This window comes from Gopherus flavomarginatus, chromosome 7, assembly GCF_025201925.1.
Source record: "Gopherus flavomarginatus isolate rGopFla2 chromosome 7, rGopFla2.mat.asm, whole genome shotgun sequence".
Classification (NCBI taxonomy): Eukaryota; Metazoa; Chordata; order Testudines; family Testudinidae; genus Gopherus; species Gopherus flavomarginatus.
Genome location: NC_066623.1, coordinates 71,276,858 through 71,293,528, shown reverse-complemented (window position 1 = coordinate 71,293,528; position 16,671 = coordinate 71,276,858). Strand labels below are relative to the sequence as shown.

The 16,671-nt window shown below is 41.3% G+C and overlaps 1 protein-coding gene across 1 annotated transcript in view; it reads left to right on the top strand.

Moving 5' to 3' along the window:
* Positions 1-10,104: 10,104 nt before the first annotated feature.
* Positions 10,105-16,671, top strand: part of LOC127056008 (complement factor H-like) — a 376,051-nt gene continuing 369,484 nt past the window's right edge. The window contains exons 1-2 of the mRNA XM_050963650.1: positions 10,105-10,111; positions 10,859-10,939. Of these exons, the coding sequence (XP_050819607.1) occupies positions 10,105-10,111; positions 10,859-10,939 (88 nt within the window). The remainder of the gene's footprint in view (positions 10,112-10,858; positions 10,940-16,671) is intronic.

Genomic DNA, 16,671 nt, shown 5'->3' with positions numbered 1-16,671 from the left:
CCTTGGTTTACTTTGTTGGGCACTGAAATGATATTGCTGAGCTTTAGTGTCATTCATGTATCCTAGATTTTCTGTACTGTGCACTAAAAATGATTAAAATATTCAATGCGCCTAACTATATATAGTGAAACCTGTACTTATTAGGCAATCTTCTGTCTTAAGACCACCCTGAAGTATTTCCAGACATGTAGAGTGCAATCATCTTGTACCTTCATTAGGAGGTTACCACCTGTTGAGCAAGTAATTTTTTGTCAGTTACTTGAACAGTTTTTAAAAACAGGCTACACTGCAATTTGATACTGAGATTGTGGGTTGGGACTGTTATCCTTTACTCAACCAGAAACAGCATGAAGAAACCACACAAGCACAGTGGGGATCCCAAATCCCCAAAAATATAACAGCATACAGGACCTAACTACAAAGATACTGATGTTCTGACTGAATTCTGGTAGCTTCTAAAAGATAACAAAGTGAGCTGCACTAGAGAGCTCACAAAGTATTTAAAGGGATACTACTCTATAGCCTAGTGGGAGTCTGGGTTCAGTCCAGGATGGAGGCTCACCTTCATCTTTCAGCCTGATTTTTCCCATGGCCACTGGTATTATAATGTTTTTTAAATAGTGGGAGAGAGGAGAAGAAGGTTGATAGAGGGGGAAGGAAATGGAAATAGCGTAAAATTCTGGACCCAAGGAGGTTAATGAGAGTTTTTCAATTGATTTTAGTGGAGTCTGGATTTCTTAGAACAGTCAAGGCTTAAGGCCAGATTGCAAAGATATTTAGGTGCCTAGTTCTTTTTTGGTTTCAATGGGACTTGAGTGCCTTTGTGCTCTGGAGCATTCAAGTAGGAATGTATCTGAATATTTTAGACCTAAGTCCCACTGAAACCAAAAGCAGTTAGATGCCTAAATACCTTTAAAAACTGGCTCTTAATTGCTTTTTGTGAAATAGTCACACTTGTGAAATATTTAAAGCCAGGCAAATGTTTTTGAAAGCCGATTCATTAATACTTTCTCAAATAAAATCGGAGTTCATATTTGCTGTTGAATGTGTATTGTTATATTTTTGTTAACAAACATTCAGAAAGGAAGTGTCTATTTGTGAAAACATCTTAAAATTCTGCAAGCTTTACAAGTTGGAACACAAATGGTTATGAAATTCACTTGATATGTGTTTTGTTAGTTTTTGCTATTTGTTACTCATTAACCTCCTTCTGAAATGTTTGTCATCGAATCTGTGAGCAGAAACAATAACGTGGTTTCCAAAAGGAGATTAGGAGTTGTCATGCATGGTTTGACGAATAGTCTAGCTAGCCTAACATACTATTCCTGGTCGTGCTCAGTGCTTCAGGGGGAAGATTAAAGAAATCTCATAAAGGGCAATTACAGAATAATTTGCCCATAGGTGACATTTCTTTCCAACCCCCTATAGTTGGATTTGTGCCCTGAAGCATGTAGGATTATATGTGCCCAATCTAATGTTCATTGATGGAAAGATTTCCTTTTGACTTCACTGGACATTGGAATAAGTAAAAACAACAAGGAGTCCTTATGGCACCTGAGTGACTAACAAATTTATTTGGGAATAAACTTTTGTGGACTAAAACCCACCTCATCAGATGCATGGAGTGAAAAAGACAGTAAGAAGCGTATATATTCTAGCACATGAAAGGATGGGAGTTGCCTTACTATGTGGGAGTACTAATGAGCCAATTCGATTAAGGTAGAAGTGGCCTATTCTCAACAGTTGACAAGAAGGGGTGAATACCAAGGGAGGGAAAATTACTTTTGTAGTGTTAATGGGGCCAATGCAATCAAGGTGGCCCATTTCCAATAGTTGACAAGAATTTGTGAGTATTAACAGAGGGAAAATTACATTTTGAAGTGAGTCATCCACTCCCAGTCTTTATTCAGGCCTAATTTGATAGTGTCCAGTTTAGAATAAGTGTTAATCTAGCTAATAAAAAAACCCAAGGAGTCTGGTGGCAGCTTAAAAACTAACAGATTTATTTGGGCATAAACTTTTGTGGGTAAAAAACCTACTCCTTCAGATGCATGGAGTGAAAACTAAAGATGCAGGCATTATTATACTGACACAGAGAAAAGAGAGTTACCTCACAAGTAGAGAACCAGTGTTGATAGAGTCAGTTCAGATCATAGAATATCAGGGTTGGAAGAGACCTCAGGAGGTCATCTAGTCCAACCCCCTGCTCAAAGCAGGACCAATCCCCAGACAGATTTTAACCCTAGTTCCCTAAATGACCCCCTTAAGGATTGAACTCACAACCTTGGGTTTAACAAGCTAATGCTTAAACCACTGAGCCTTGGATGTAGTCCACTCCCAATAAATGATGAGGGGATGTCAATTCCAGAAGAAGTAAAGTTGCTTTTATAGTGAGCCAGCCACCCCAGACCCTATTCAGGCCCAATTTAATGGTGTTAAATTTGCAAATGAATTTTAGTTCTACAGTTTCTCTTTGAAGTCTGTTTCTGACATTTTTTTATTCAAGTATGGCTACTTTTAAATCTGTTATAGAATGTCCAGGAAGATTGAAGTATTCTCCTACTGGCTTTTGTATGTTACTATTCCTGATGTCTGATTTGTGTCCATTTATTCTTTTATGTATTCTTCATCCGGTTTGGCCAATGTACGTGGCAGAAGGGCATTGCTGGCACATGATGGCATATATCACATTAGTAGATGTGCAGGTGAATGAGTCCCTGATGGTGTGGCTGGGCCCTCTGATGATGTTGCTAGACTAGATATGGGGACAGAGTAGGCAACAAGGTTTGTTACAGGGATTGGTTCCTTGGCTAGTGTTTCTGTGATGTGGCGTGTAGTTGCTGGTGAGTATTTGCTTCAGGCTGGGGGTCTGTCTGTAAGTGAGGACTGGCCTGCCTCCCAAGGTCTGTGAGAGTGAGGGATTGTTTTCCAGGATAGGTTGTAGATCGTTGATGATGTGCTGGAGAGGGTTTAGCTGGGGACTGTACTTGATGGCCTATGGTGTTCTGTTATTTTCCCTGTTGGTCCTGTCCCGTAGTAGATGACTTCTGGGTACCTGTCTCGCTCTATCAATCTGTTTTCTCACTTCACCAAGTAGGTATTGTAGTTTTAAGAATTCTTGATAAAAATCTTGTAGGTGTTTGTCTCTGTCTGAGAGATTGAAGCAAATTTGGTAGTATCTTAGGTCTTGGCTGTAGACAATGGATCATGTGATGTGTCCTGGATGGATGCTGGAGGCATGTAGGTAAGTATGGCAGTCAGTAGGTTTTCAGTATAAGATGGTGTTTATGTGACCATCACTTATTTGTACTGTAGTGTCCAGGAAGTGGATCTCTTGTGTGGACAGGTCCGGCTGAGGTTGATGGTGGGGTGGAAATTGTTGAAATCCAGGTGGAACTCTTCAAGGGCCTCCTTCCCATGAATCCGTATGATGATGATGTCATCAATGTAGTGCAAGTAGAGAAGAGGCACTAGGGGATGAGAGCTAAGGAAGCGTTGTTCTAAATCAGCCCTAAAAATATTGGCATACTGTGGAGCCATGTGAGTACCCATAGCAGTGCCGTTGTAACTGTTGGATGCTCTCATTATTATGGAGGTGCTGGTCATGACTCCATAGTTAAGGTGGTGTTGGAATTTGTACTGAAAGCAGGACTAAATTCCCTTTGTTACACAGTTTAAATAGTTATTTTGCACTAAACTTGGCTCAGTTTTTCTTCATAGGCTAATTGAAATTTCTACATAATTTCCTTAACACAGGTATTTTCAGGTTTATTCTGAAAGTCTTTATAGCTAAAATATTAGCAAGATTTTTTTGCAAAGTTTGCATAATGTATCTGTGCAGATAGAAAGAGACTATTGCGTGTTGTAAGTGGACTAGGGGAAGTGATTACTGAAGTCAGGGAATAAAACTTTTACAAGGACAATCCCAGGAGGCATTTGTGAGTGAATGTAGCTTAGAGCAACAGAAAACACCAGCTGCCATTATAAATGTGTCTAGTCTGTTTCTGAGATGCTGATAGAGCAGAGCTATCCTGTTCTGCTGCTACTATGGACATGTATTGCACAAAAAGGAAAGTTGTTAAAATGAAAGACATGCTCTTAGCTGATAGATAGCAAGCGTCTTGTAAAACTTATTGCTGCAATATTTGACAAAGTATAAAGAAAAGTTTGATATAAATTATTTCAGAAGTCATCTTTGATAGGGAGTTCTGTGATTTAGAACCTAGAGGTCTGTTTATCTTGGGCCATCCAGCCAGCTTCTGACATCAAGATGCATCAATGTGATGCCCTATTGTAGAAGTCAGTGAGCCATAACTGAGACCTGATTGTCAGAGGTACTGAATGCTCACAATTCCTACTAAGTTTATTTGGAGCTGTGAAAATTAGGCCCCTGGTTTAATAATTCCTGTCCATATTAGTTATGGAGAAAAATCCTTTCAAATAAGAACTTTGTGCTAGACTCAATAGCTTCATTCATCATTTTCTTGTATGACCTCCTCCTTCCCCCACAGATTTTTAGTAAGAATTGCAGCAAATTGAACAAAAACCTTGTACATTGGTAGAGAGAGTCTTGGGGGTCTGACTCATTACTGAGTTATTCTAGTTTTGCATACAGATAACTTCACAACGAATGAATTTATAATGGTATAAAACTGGAGTAGCCCAGTGGTGAATCAGCCCCTTCATATTCATTCATTATATTTGAAAACTTTATTTAAAATATGGAATGCTATATATTTACTGGTACACTCCAACTGTCTTATGCTGCTATGGCAGTGAAAGGCAGCCCTAAACCTGATTTAATCTATCATTTAAACTGGAATTACAGATTATTTTTTGTCAATGGAGCAGTACAAAGCAGCTGGTGATTCAGGCCCAGAATAAGTAGTGGTGTTGAAGTTGTTCTTCCTAATACTATGAGAGATCAATGATTCTAACTGGCTTTTATACAGAGTGCTGATCCAGAGTTTGATATAAGCAGAGCTCCATAGTAAAGATATCTGTTTCAGAGCTTTACTACTACTATTTTTTGTTCCTGTGCAAAGCAATGGATAAGAAACTTAATAGAATGGGGAAAGAAAAAGCCACAGAGAAAATATTATTTCTTTCTCTAGATTGAAGTTTGGGGTTATTCTGTGTATTGGAACAACAAGAAATCCCTTATATTGTTTCAACTGCAATAACATCACATATACCACTGATGCAGAATACTGCTATATTTTAAAATTGTATATGTTGGTTACTACCTTTTGGTAAGATATCAGATGCTCAGCCAAACAAATGTTTGGGAATGTTAGGCAGATGGATTGAGCAATGAAATCCCTCCCTGTGGAGGCAAATGTTAATCTTTTTTCATATCAGTTTACAGTGGAGGGATAGCTCAGTGGTTTGAGCATTGGCTTGCTATAAACCTAGGGGTTGTGAGCTCAATCCTTGAGGTGGCCATGTGGGGCAAAATCAGTATTTGGTCCTGCTAATGAAGGCAGGGGACCTGGACTCTCCCTTCCAGTTCTAGGAGATAGTTATATCTCCTATTATTATTATTATACAACTCCCTATCTTGTATTATGAGAGAGAATAAATAGCAGATTACTTATTCATTATTTAAAATACATTTATCCCATTCCTTCTTATTCATCTCTCAAAATTACAGTCCCAATTTTTCAATCACTTCATATGGAAGCTTTTCCATGGCCATCATCATTGTTGTTACTTCTCTCTAGACCTCTTCTTTTTTTTATATATAAAACTTCATATAACTATATATATATAATTTCTGTTTGTTTATAAACATGTGTATGTATGTGTACATATAAACACACACCTCTCTCTCTATAAAAAAAGATATCTGGTTTTCTATCTCCTGGGGGAATTCTGTGCTACTGTGTGCATAATTCATAAGCCCTGCAGATTTTTAATTTTTTGCACAGAAAAAAGCTTCTGCCAAATGTTGCTGCAGTTCTGCCTTTTGCCCACCAGAGGGCACAGTAGTGATAGAACAAAGCAGCAGCGCCGGGACAGCTAAGGAAGAGAGAGCCTGACTTCTTCATAGCACCTGTCAGGCCAGGTCAGGAGACAGGGGCTATGGGGAGACAGACAGAGTGACGTGCTGAGGCGGGGTTAGACAGGGGCTCATAAGGGCCAGTGGGGGAGGACAGACTGGCACAGGGGCTGAATGGGAGCGGAGGCACAGTGACATGGGGGGAGGGAGGTGCAGGGACACATGGTGATGGAGGAGGGGGTGAAGAGCTACACAGGGACAGGGTGTGGCCGGCTGGGGGCAAAGACATATGGGGACAGGGGGACGGGGTGCAGGGCCACATCACATTGGGGGGAAGGGGTATCAGAGTGGGGGTGGAGTGACACATGTGGACAGAGGTGCAAGGACACATGGGAGTGCAGGAACACATGGGACCAGGAGCAGATGTGCCTGATTAAATGAGAGAGGCTATGGCTCAGCCAGGATCTGCATGGGGCATGCTCCCTAAAAATTCCCCTCCTCCCCTCAAACCTGCCCCCCCGGTCCATACTTTTCCCACCCATACCCAACAACCCTCCAAGTTCACACCCAGGCTCCTTCCCAGCAATTTACTTCCCTCTCCCTCAGCTCCTCTGTTATCCCCAACTCCCCCAAGTCTTTGCACTGCTTCTGAGGGGTGCACAAAATACCGTTCTGTATTGTAGTTTACAGGAATTATTACTCAAGAGTTCTGCATTAGCATGCCTAGTAAGGAATCTATTTGTCAAAAAACATTTCCTGAATCTTTTTTTGGTCTGTATCGTTACAGACATACTTGCTAACAGGTCTTTTGAAATAAATGACCAAAATAATTGAAATTGTTGTGATTATATTGTGTCATTTTGAGTATTTTGCAGAACTTTAAAATATTGTGCCCAGAATTTTTAATTTTTTGGTGCAGAATTTCCCTAGGAGTAATATCTATCTAGCTATGCATAGTCAGTAAACAGAAAAAATATATATATGTATTTTTCTCCTTATGCATTATTGTGACAGCTGAGATCAGCTGGAGCACTGTTGCAGACAGTCGCTTGATGTGCACTTTTGATGGTTCTAGGCAGGACATTCTTGGATGTGGAGAGTGTACGACTATGGTGCTAATTCCCTGTGGTGATAAGTCAGTGCTCTGTTGCTGATGTTCAGTGAATGGTGCAACGCTCATCAATTCAGCCAAGCCTTTGTTTAATTGAAAGCACTTTTCTCCTTTTCTTTTCTCCCTTTTGCTGTCAGGTTATTTCAGTGACTTAGAGTTACGTGCGTTTCTTGAGTAACGTTCCCTGGTACTGTGGTGATAGATGAAGTATCAATTATTAAAATAGACAAAGTGTGCAAAGTCACAAATAAGGCATTTATTAGTAAGCAGAATAATTTTACAAAATCTTAGAACTTTTCCCTACACCCAACAGTAACAATAATGTCTGTGCAGCTGTTGCAACTCTAGCATGTGAAAAGCCACTTGCTGTTGATTTTGGAGGGATTAGTAGTGGTGAGCAATCAGTGTATTGGGAGAGTGACAAAGTGCAGTACAAGTGAAATCCTGGATACACCCTAATGGGACCTGGATGGATCACATGCAGTGGGAAAATCTGGACACCCACACCACAATGTCTGAGTAAGAGGAACTGTTTCTTTGTTCTTTCCAATAGGTTGGATCTCTTTCAAGATGGACCCAAACCAAATTTCGAAATCTAAGCACTCTCAAAACTAGATGAGTGGTTCCTGAATTTGGATTTAAATGTCATGGCTGATCTCTAATGGACAAAATATGATCACTGTGTCCAAATATCCCTGATCTGGATCTGCATTTTGTGGCTTGAAACTATGTCTAATCTCTAGGATTTTCTATTAACGAGATCTTTGCAGCTAATTTGAAAGTTCCAGATAGCATGAAATGATGAATTACAGACTGAACCCAGCATGCCAAACTCTGAATCAGATGGGTCTGTATTATACTCTTGTAATAATTTCTAGATTTAGTTTTTAACAATGCAACAGAATTTCCCTCATTTGATGAAATTCCATGAAACAAATGTTTGTTATAAATAACCCTAACATTGTGTGTATTGACACAGAAATTGAATACTGGTTAAAAATAACCATGATAAGGAATGTGAAAGGGAAACTGCATTGTATCTTCATCAGAAGGGGATAGAGCTCCAGCTTAGGGTCTGTGATGATTCCTTATGAGTCAGTGTCCCCTGCATAGCTGTATTTTTATGCACATCATGTTCATATTACGTACATTTTCACTGCTTTCCTTCCTGCATAGCAATGAAAAAGCCAGTGATTGGGAGGGTCTGCTAACTACATATGCCTGCATACAAATGGGATAATACTATGCTGGGCATGCAGCAAGATTAAAAACAGCAGCCAGTGGTATAAAGACGTGGAATATATAATACATCTGCAAAGATGCATATAATCACCACTGGTTGGTTAAAAATTCTAATATGGCACTAGGAAGTCATATATTTTATAGAGCCACTAATGTTTGTGTTAGAGTTATGTTGTGGATTATATATTTGATGCAATTCAGTAAGCTAATGAGTTTTGACCCCTATCCCTTGCCAGGTGAGCACTATAATATAAACTAGAATAAACACAGGTCCCCAGTACATCAAACTTGCACACTAATGCACAACCTTAACGGTGACCTCATATACTCTTACATAAATTATACAAACAGACTGGCACATCTGACCATCAGACGTTCTTCCTCAACACTGCTGAGGTCATTGATAAGGTTTTGAGTTAGATGCAATTTTGATGAAGCTGGGAAATGTGATGTTTTTGGTTAATGTTGGAGATGAAAGTGAGAGCCTTATGGAGCGCAGGAGCATATATCAATAGCACTGTAGGCTATATGCAAGTGGAAACATTAACAAGGTTTCCACCTGAACTTATTTCCATGCTTCAGATTTTGGATGGATGGGATGTGTCCTGCTGCCAGCTTACCCGTAACTAAGTGTAAGCTTTGCTTGCTAATTAATTTTCTGGCTTTGTTATTGTCTCTTTAAATCTCTGCTTGCCATGTGCACATATATTCTGTTAAATGATTAGGTTATTACAATTTTTTATTTACTTTGAGGGTATTTTAAGGCCTCTTTTCATGTCATTTGCCTGATGCACGTATTATTAGTGCAGAAGAGTGGAAGATGGAGGCCTTCCCATCAGTGAATGGCTAGTTCAATAAGTACTGAAAAATATGAATCTATCTAGAGGATGGAGAAACATATAGCCTTCCTTAGGTCTCAGTCTTGTTCCCACTGACTTCATACAGGAACAAGAGTAGACCCTATATCCAAACTTGAGGTCCACTCCTGCAACTCTTACTCACAGAAGCGTTCCTTTGATTTTCATCTTTCATTTTCCTTGTCAGCTTTGTGAATTTTATAGCTGCATTTATAAATATTATTTAACTTAGACTTGAATTAAGATATTGGGTCTGATTCTCCAGTGTCATGCACCTTACATAGCACTTTATACCCTGCAGAGGAAGTACAAAACAGAACTGTTTTACATCCTTTGCACAGAGATAAATGGGTATAGAAGGTGCAAGGCACTGGAAAATCAGGTCCTGTCATTTTCAGATTTTTTTGGTTTAGCATCTTGTAGTCTCACTAAACAGCTGCTGGAGGCAAAAACATTGCTTCCCTCCAATGGCTGAAGATGTGCGCAGCTGATTCAAGGCGACCACACAGTGGAATTTACATGCAGTGAAGGATACAGCCTTACAACTCCTACAATCAGGAAGTGTGTTAATGGGCACATGGACTTGCCTTCATGTATCTCTGGTAAAGCTGCACCATATTCTGACATTTTAGTTTCTCAGTTGTATTTGACCTCTCGTGTACAGTCATTTGTGTATGTATCTTGTATTGCTCTGTATGTGTATTGGACTGTGGCCCCTACCCCTGCCATTAAAGATAGAAGTTATGTCTGCATGCTAATCCTTATGGGGCATATCCACTGTGATACATCTTTAATTACATTACCAGATATTGTATTTTCCACCGGGCTACTGCCTCATTCAGGGTGAAATTCATTGCTGTGCTGAAGGTCCTGCACAGGATAGGCCTTAAGCAATGAGCCGTATGCTTCTCTGTACTGGGGTGACTGTAACCCTCAATGAGCAGATTAGAGCTGAATGAGAATAGATTGTGTAGCAAATGAGTGCAGGGTACACTAGACCACTGTAACTGTAGTAGTTGAATGATGTTCTTGAGCAAATCGGGGACCAATTACGCCCTTAATACTGTACCTAATTCTAACACATGCACATACACTGCACATGGGGTATCTTGTCATGGCTTCATTAACACTAGACAAAGAGGCCTGAGAATTTTTCATATGTCATCAAAAGCCAAAAATGAACCATTTTTACCTAAGATTATCATAATTGTCATTTTTTCCTTAGAAACAGGAAAAAATTGTATCCATCCACCTATTGTTGAGAATGGAGATGTAGCTACTTTATCTGAAAAAGAATACACATCTGGTTCCTCTGTGGAATTCAAATGCCGAAAGGAAAGGACAGAACTGATCTTTCTGCAACAATGGAATCTGACAAAAGCACCAGTTTGTTTAGGTAAAACTTCATAATGTTTTCTTAGGCCTTGAGAGCGTTATAGTGTTTCACTGGACCCAGTTCATCTCTTGTGTAAATCATAATTTCAGTGTGTTTACCTGGGGTTTGCCAAGACCACTATTCTCTTTTGCTTATATAACATGTTGTTTAAATTCCTCATTTTCTGCAGAACTGCATTTCACAAGATTCTGTGGTGCAGTAGGATAGACACGTAAACTGCAGTATGTAACTATTTTTTTTTCTTATTTTAGAGCCATGTGCTATGTCAGTGAAAGAAATGGCAAACCAGATGGTAGAGTTGAATGGTAGAGCAAATGAGAACTTATTGCAATGTGTGTACCTAGAATGTCCTCTCCATGGATCACCACCTTGTAGCGGTGGAGAGGCTTGCGTGTCAATGACCCCGAGAGCAATGTGCCTGGAGTCATGTACTCCCTTAGGGTCACCGATGGCAGAATGGTCAAAGGCGGGGTTCCGGACAAAGTGTGATCGAAGAAGCTCCTAACAGCAGAGCAGATGGAGGATAACTGCACAATGGAGGTGAAACTATTGTGTAATGTTACAATGGCTTTGAAAGTGGATGAAGGCTGCAGCAGATAGAGGGTATCCAATCGTCATGGTGTCCATGCCATTGGTTTCAAGTCTTCTATCTGTCAAGGGTAGTGTAGTGACTGTTGTGCACCAGTCTCCCTACTTTAAAATAAGTCCCGCACAGGCATCTTCCAGTTTTTGGGAAAATAACATTTGATTTGGGGAAAAGTACGGTGGCGATCAGCGAGTGGCAATGGGAACAGGACAGTGAAATCCAGAAGTTCCTAGTCATACACCGACACATGGGAGGTGGGTGTGTGATACAGTCATCTTGCTCGAGGATTGAGGTGAGTTGAGCATCTCGGCAGCTGCACCAATGACTAAGCAGTCCTTTTTATGATTCACTCTGCTCACCCCACATGGGGAGGAGATTAGAAAAGGTACCCTAAAAATAGTCTTACCTCTGTTTTTTCCTCGCTGGATAGCCACATTAAGCAGGATCATTGGTTGGCCCTATCTTAGGTGGAAGAGTGGTTGACTCCATTCAGAAACCCTAGGATAAGTTACCCAAGAGGCCTCTATGACGACAGTTTTTCTCTCTCTAACCTTCAAAACATGATTTACCACATTCAGTGCTGCTTCTTACCAGAATTCAAATTGTCTCTTTGGCCAATGAACTTCTGATCAATGTTTGATAAACACTTGTGCTTGCATAATGCTATCCTCCACAGCCAAAATGTATGTCTCAGGACTTGGCTTCACTAGAGTTTTTTACTGCCAGTTTACTCCAGGACTTAATACGAGCATAAAGGGTGGTTTGGACACTTCTCAGAGCTTTGTGGTTAACCAGAGGTAGTGATGCCTAGACTGATGCCAAGGTCAAATCATGTTAGTATTCTGGGACAAATGTTTGAGGAGAGTTCAGACTAGCTTTTACAGACTTTTACTAGCTTTAGTTAACTGGTAATCAATTGAATTGAGGTAAAAACTCTACAATAGATATACTATCACTGTTCTGCCTCCTGCACCTGCCAGCTCAGCTATACCTCATCCTGCTACCTTTTGAGGAGGGGAAAGCACTAGGGCCCATACAAGTGTATCCTGAATATCCTGCCACCTTCAGAGAGAGAGGGACCCAGCAACTTGTTAATCAAAAATTGATGTATGTGTGTAGCGGGTCAGTAACCCCACATCTGCCCTGAAGGGCTTAAAATAGTCCTGTGAGAGGGCTGTGGTGGGGAAACAATTAAGCCTGGGATGATTGGGGAAGCAGCTGCAGCTGGGCCACGCTCCAATCAAGCTGCAGTTGGCCTTATAAAGGCACCGCTAGGCTGGAGTTTGGGAAGTCTCTCTCTCTCTCTCTCTCTCTCTCTCTCTCTCTCGATGGGCCTGGCTGCTGGGAGCCCAGCAGGGTACCTAAAGTGGAGCAGGGCTGGGGAAAGACCAGAGGCTGGGGAGCTCCATCCTGGAAAACCTCCAGGCTGCAGGCCTTGTTAAAGGCAGAGAAGGTACAGGGGTAGGCTGAGGCAGCAGGTCCAAACCCTTCTTGTCAATGATGAGTGGCAAATATACTACAGTCCGCCTCAGTGAGCGGGGGCTAGTTGGTGACTGGCAGTAGCCCAAGACTGAGGCGAGGTGGAGATAGGAGGTTGGGGGTTCCCCAGGTAGGGGAGACCCAGTGAGAGTGAGGGGTACTGCAGGGGGCAGAACCCCAAAAGAAGGGACACCAGCAGGAGGTGCTGCAGCGGTGAGTTGTCGCCCCATTAAAATGTTCAAGAGAAGGGGGTCTATCATAAGCAAGAGAGAGAGGAAATATATTTTGGGATCCAGGAGATCCTAGGGAATGTCATAGAGAAGAAGGGAGGGTGTTTGCAATGTTGAGGGTAATCACCAAAAAGTTCAGATCAGCTTGTGTTTTTAGCTATTTAGTAAAACAGAATATCTGTGGCTTCTGAACATTGCTTATAGGGCAGCTCCTATCTAAGCCTGAATCAGAGTTTCTCTTTTTGGTCAATTTTTTGAAGTTCTCTAAAATCAACAAGCATAGGGAGTTTGCCTTGAAAATTACTGTGACATTTCAGGTGTAGGACTAGAGTATGTGGAGCAAATTTGGTGCCAATTCGTTTAAGGATTTCCAGGATACATTCACCCCTCCCCCCAACCAGGAAAAGACTCTGCTTTCTAAAACGGCAGGTTCTTATAATGCTTTTGTGTGCACTGGTTCAGAACAAATGATGGGGAGGGACCACACAAAACTCATATCCCTGAACTTCCCCAGTACTCAGCTTGTTTACCGCAAATGCCTCTGAAAATGCATTCATCAAAATATTAGTATTTAGTTCAGTTCTGTGGAGCGAGTGGTTTTTGGCTGGACAGTACAATGCTCGGATTCAGACTGGCACATGGTAAACAGTGCCTGTTTGGGCTAGTCCTGAGTGAGTGCCCACACCAAAAAAATCTCCTGTTGCCTTGTGGAAGAGGCATTGATCTGGGTAATCTATCTGCTTGTCTTCTCTTGTACTTCACCTGTTTATGTTGCTGTGCATCTCGGCTGCTCTTCTTCTTGTTTGCAGGTCAAGTAACTGGGAGTTTCTACAAGGTCAAATCTAGCAGCGCTGGATGAGTATCAAGATTTCTTACATTGTAGACTGAAATCTTTCAGACAGTCGCATTGCTTTTTTGAAATGCCTGTGCCAGATAAAATAGTCCGATGTGATTGAATTGGAGCTGGGAGAAGAACTGATTTGGTGGGTTGGCTGGCAGTTCTGAAAAGCTGGAAAAAACCATTTCAGTAAGGGCAAAAGGAATCCAAGAACTTTGAAAAACTTCAGCAAATTGGAAATCTTAACAAAGAGGGTACTTGAATTCAAATGAAAAGTTTTTAGTTTGGAGCAACTTCAGCAACCAAAGTCTTTCACTATACCACGTTTATTTGAAATGCTTGTTCCAAATGGAATAGTCAGGCATGTTGGAATATCAGTTTAGTGATTGTATGTAGTTCCTGGTTCTGAAGAAAGATAATTTATGAAAACTGGTGGTTACATCAATTATTTTTCTAAATGGGAATTTTTTGAAAATTCCACCAAACACTTCTTGTACACGTGGTTCTCGTTTTTCCCAAACAGGGGCGGCTCTATGTATTTTGCTGCCCCAAGCACGGCAGGCAGGCTGCCTTTGGCGGCTTGCCTGCGGGAGGTCCCCGGTCCCGTGGATTCGGCGGCATGCCTGCAGGAGGTCTGCCAAAGCCGCGGGACCAGCGGACCCTCTCCAGGCATGCCGCCAAAGGCAACCTGCCTGCCACCCTCGTGGCGACCAGCAGAGCGCCCTCCATGGCTTGCCGCCCCAGGCATGCGCTTGGCGTGCTGGTGCCTGGAGCCGCCCCTGTTTCTAAAGCCAGGAAATCTCTTTTTTAACATTTGAATAAGTCATGAACTCCCTTTCCAGCCTTTCAAAATGCCAGGTCTCTTCAGACCCACAGAATCTCTGCATGAACTCCTAGGTGAGCAGACTGTAGTATTTAAACCCTGGTGGTAAAGAATTAATTGCTCATTTTGCATAATGAAGCTTTCTGAAGACCAAAAATATATCTTAAGCAACCTGTGTTTATCAGAGATTTATACATGAGGGATATCTCTGAACCCTGAGTAGATGATACCTTGTGCTTGTCTCAGCAGAAATATCTTCAACATCATACTGTGAGGGGAGAAATTCCATGTAATCAAAGAAGGCAATGGAAAAAAACAGATTGGACAGTATTCCCAGTGGAGTTTACATACGTTATCTCTGGTATCCTGATGTTGAAAGAGAGGTAATTGAGAGAGAGAGGTATTGAGTGGGAGTAGAACTCATGATCAGTCTTCAAAAGCAGTTGCTGAGGACAGAATGCAGAGAAGCGCAGAACTCAACGCCAGCCATTACAAGTACTGGATTTAATTGGTCAACCCTCAGAATGACTTTGCTGAGCTGTATCATCATTCAGTTACTCTGGGCTTTCTCTGCTAAGGGACAAGGTAAGATGCAAAAGGAACCAAATAGTCAACAACACTTTAGCTTAACACTTCCCTGGTGTGAGGTGATATTAAATGTGTTCAATGCTGCACATAGTCAAGTGCTGTTACAGTGAACTCTCAAATACACAATATGAGCTCACGTCATTTGATGGAGACATCCCCAACCCCGCTTTACAAGGACAAAACAATCGAATGTACAGTAAACAGGAGACAGCCATTAACAACAGAGTGAATAGTATCAGAGGGGTAGCCATGTTAGTCTGGATCTGTAAAAGCAGCAAAGAATCCTGTGGCACCTTATAGACTAACAGACGTCTGTTAGTCTATAAGGTGCCACAGGATTCTTTGCTGCTTTTAACAGAGTGAATGAAAATCTTTGAAGGCAGAAGGTGTGTTATTGACTCTCATTTTGGGGTAGTTCTAGAGAATATTTCCACTTGTTAGAGCTTCTGCCTGTTAAAACAGGGCTGAGTGCATCCCCAAAATATAGCATCTTTCAGAGTGAATAAGTTGAGTACCTCTGTATGTGTTGCTTCTGTTATCAGAACAGCTGACAAAATTCACTCATATTCATATATCTCTTATTTATGCCACACTATATGAATTGTATTTATATTTATTGTGTTCTGGTTTGTTTAGAAACTGTTTTGTGCCACTCCCAGATTCAGTGTTATACGGATGGAAGAAAACACTCTGGAATGTAGGCCTGATTTATAGATACCATGGAGACAGGAACCTTACATATGTGTATAGAGTGAGTGGGCATTTTGATTTCTGACACCAGACCTGCTTTGTCCATTCCCACAATGTCATATAGTAAAATATGTCTTGGAGTGATGACTTTTCAGGAGACTGTGGGGTTCCTGAGTAGATAAGGGCTATTTATGTTTAGTGATGGGAAAGGAGGATCCATCTGAAACCTAATTTTTAAAGGGTACCTGCTCTGTGGATAAATCAGGGTTGAGCAATGAAGGAGTCTTGTTTTATTTGACTACTAAGGATTATGTTCAGCATTTCTGACCTCAGGGTTAGTCCTGCCAGGATCTACTCTACTCACAATTAAACCAGCCTATCTGTTTGGAGGAAGGGGTAGACCTTGCACTTGGAATGAGCAGGGAGGGTTCTGCTCTCGGAACCCGCATATTGCGGGTGGTCTCCTGATCTTGATCACAGAGCCAGTAGTAGATCAGGTCCCAGCTACACTGGAAATCCCATCTGCATTTATGACATGGCAAGACTGTTGCACTGGTCTGGGACAATGCCATCACCAGCCTAGGAGTGTGTGTGAGCAGGATATAAGGCACTTTTGGTGAAAGGTTTCCAGCTGTGGGATGAACTTCCAGAAGAGATTAGACAAATAATATCTGCCCAACTTTTGGTCTCGCTGCAAGACTCTCCTTTTTTGATAAAGCTTTTCCGTTCTAATCAGAATGACACTTATAACAACAACTACCTGCTCCCCACCTAAAAAATAAAATAAAATTACACTAAGCAGATCCTCCCAGCAGCAAAGATAGGAGAAG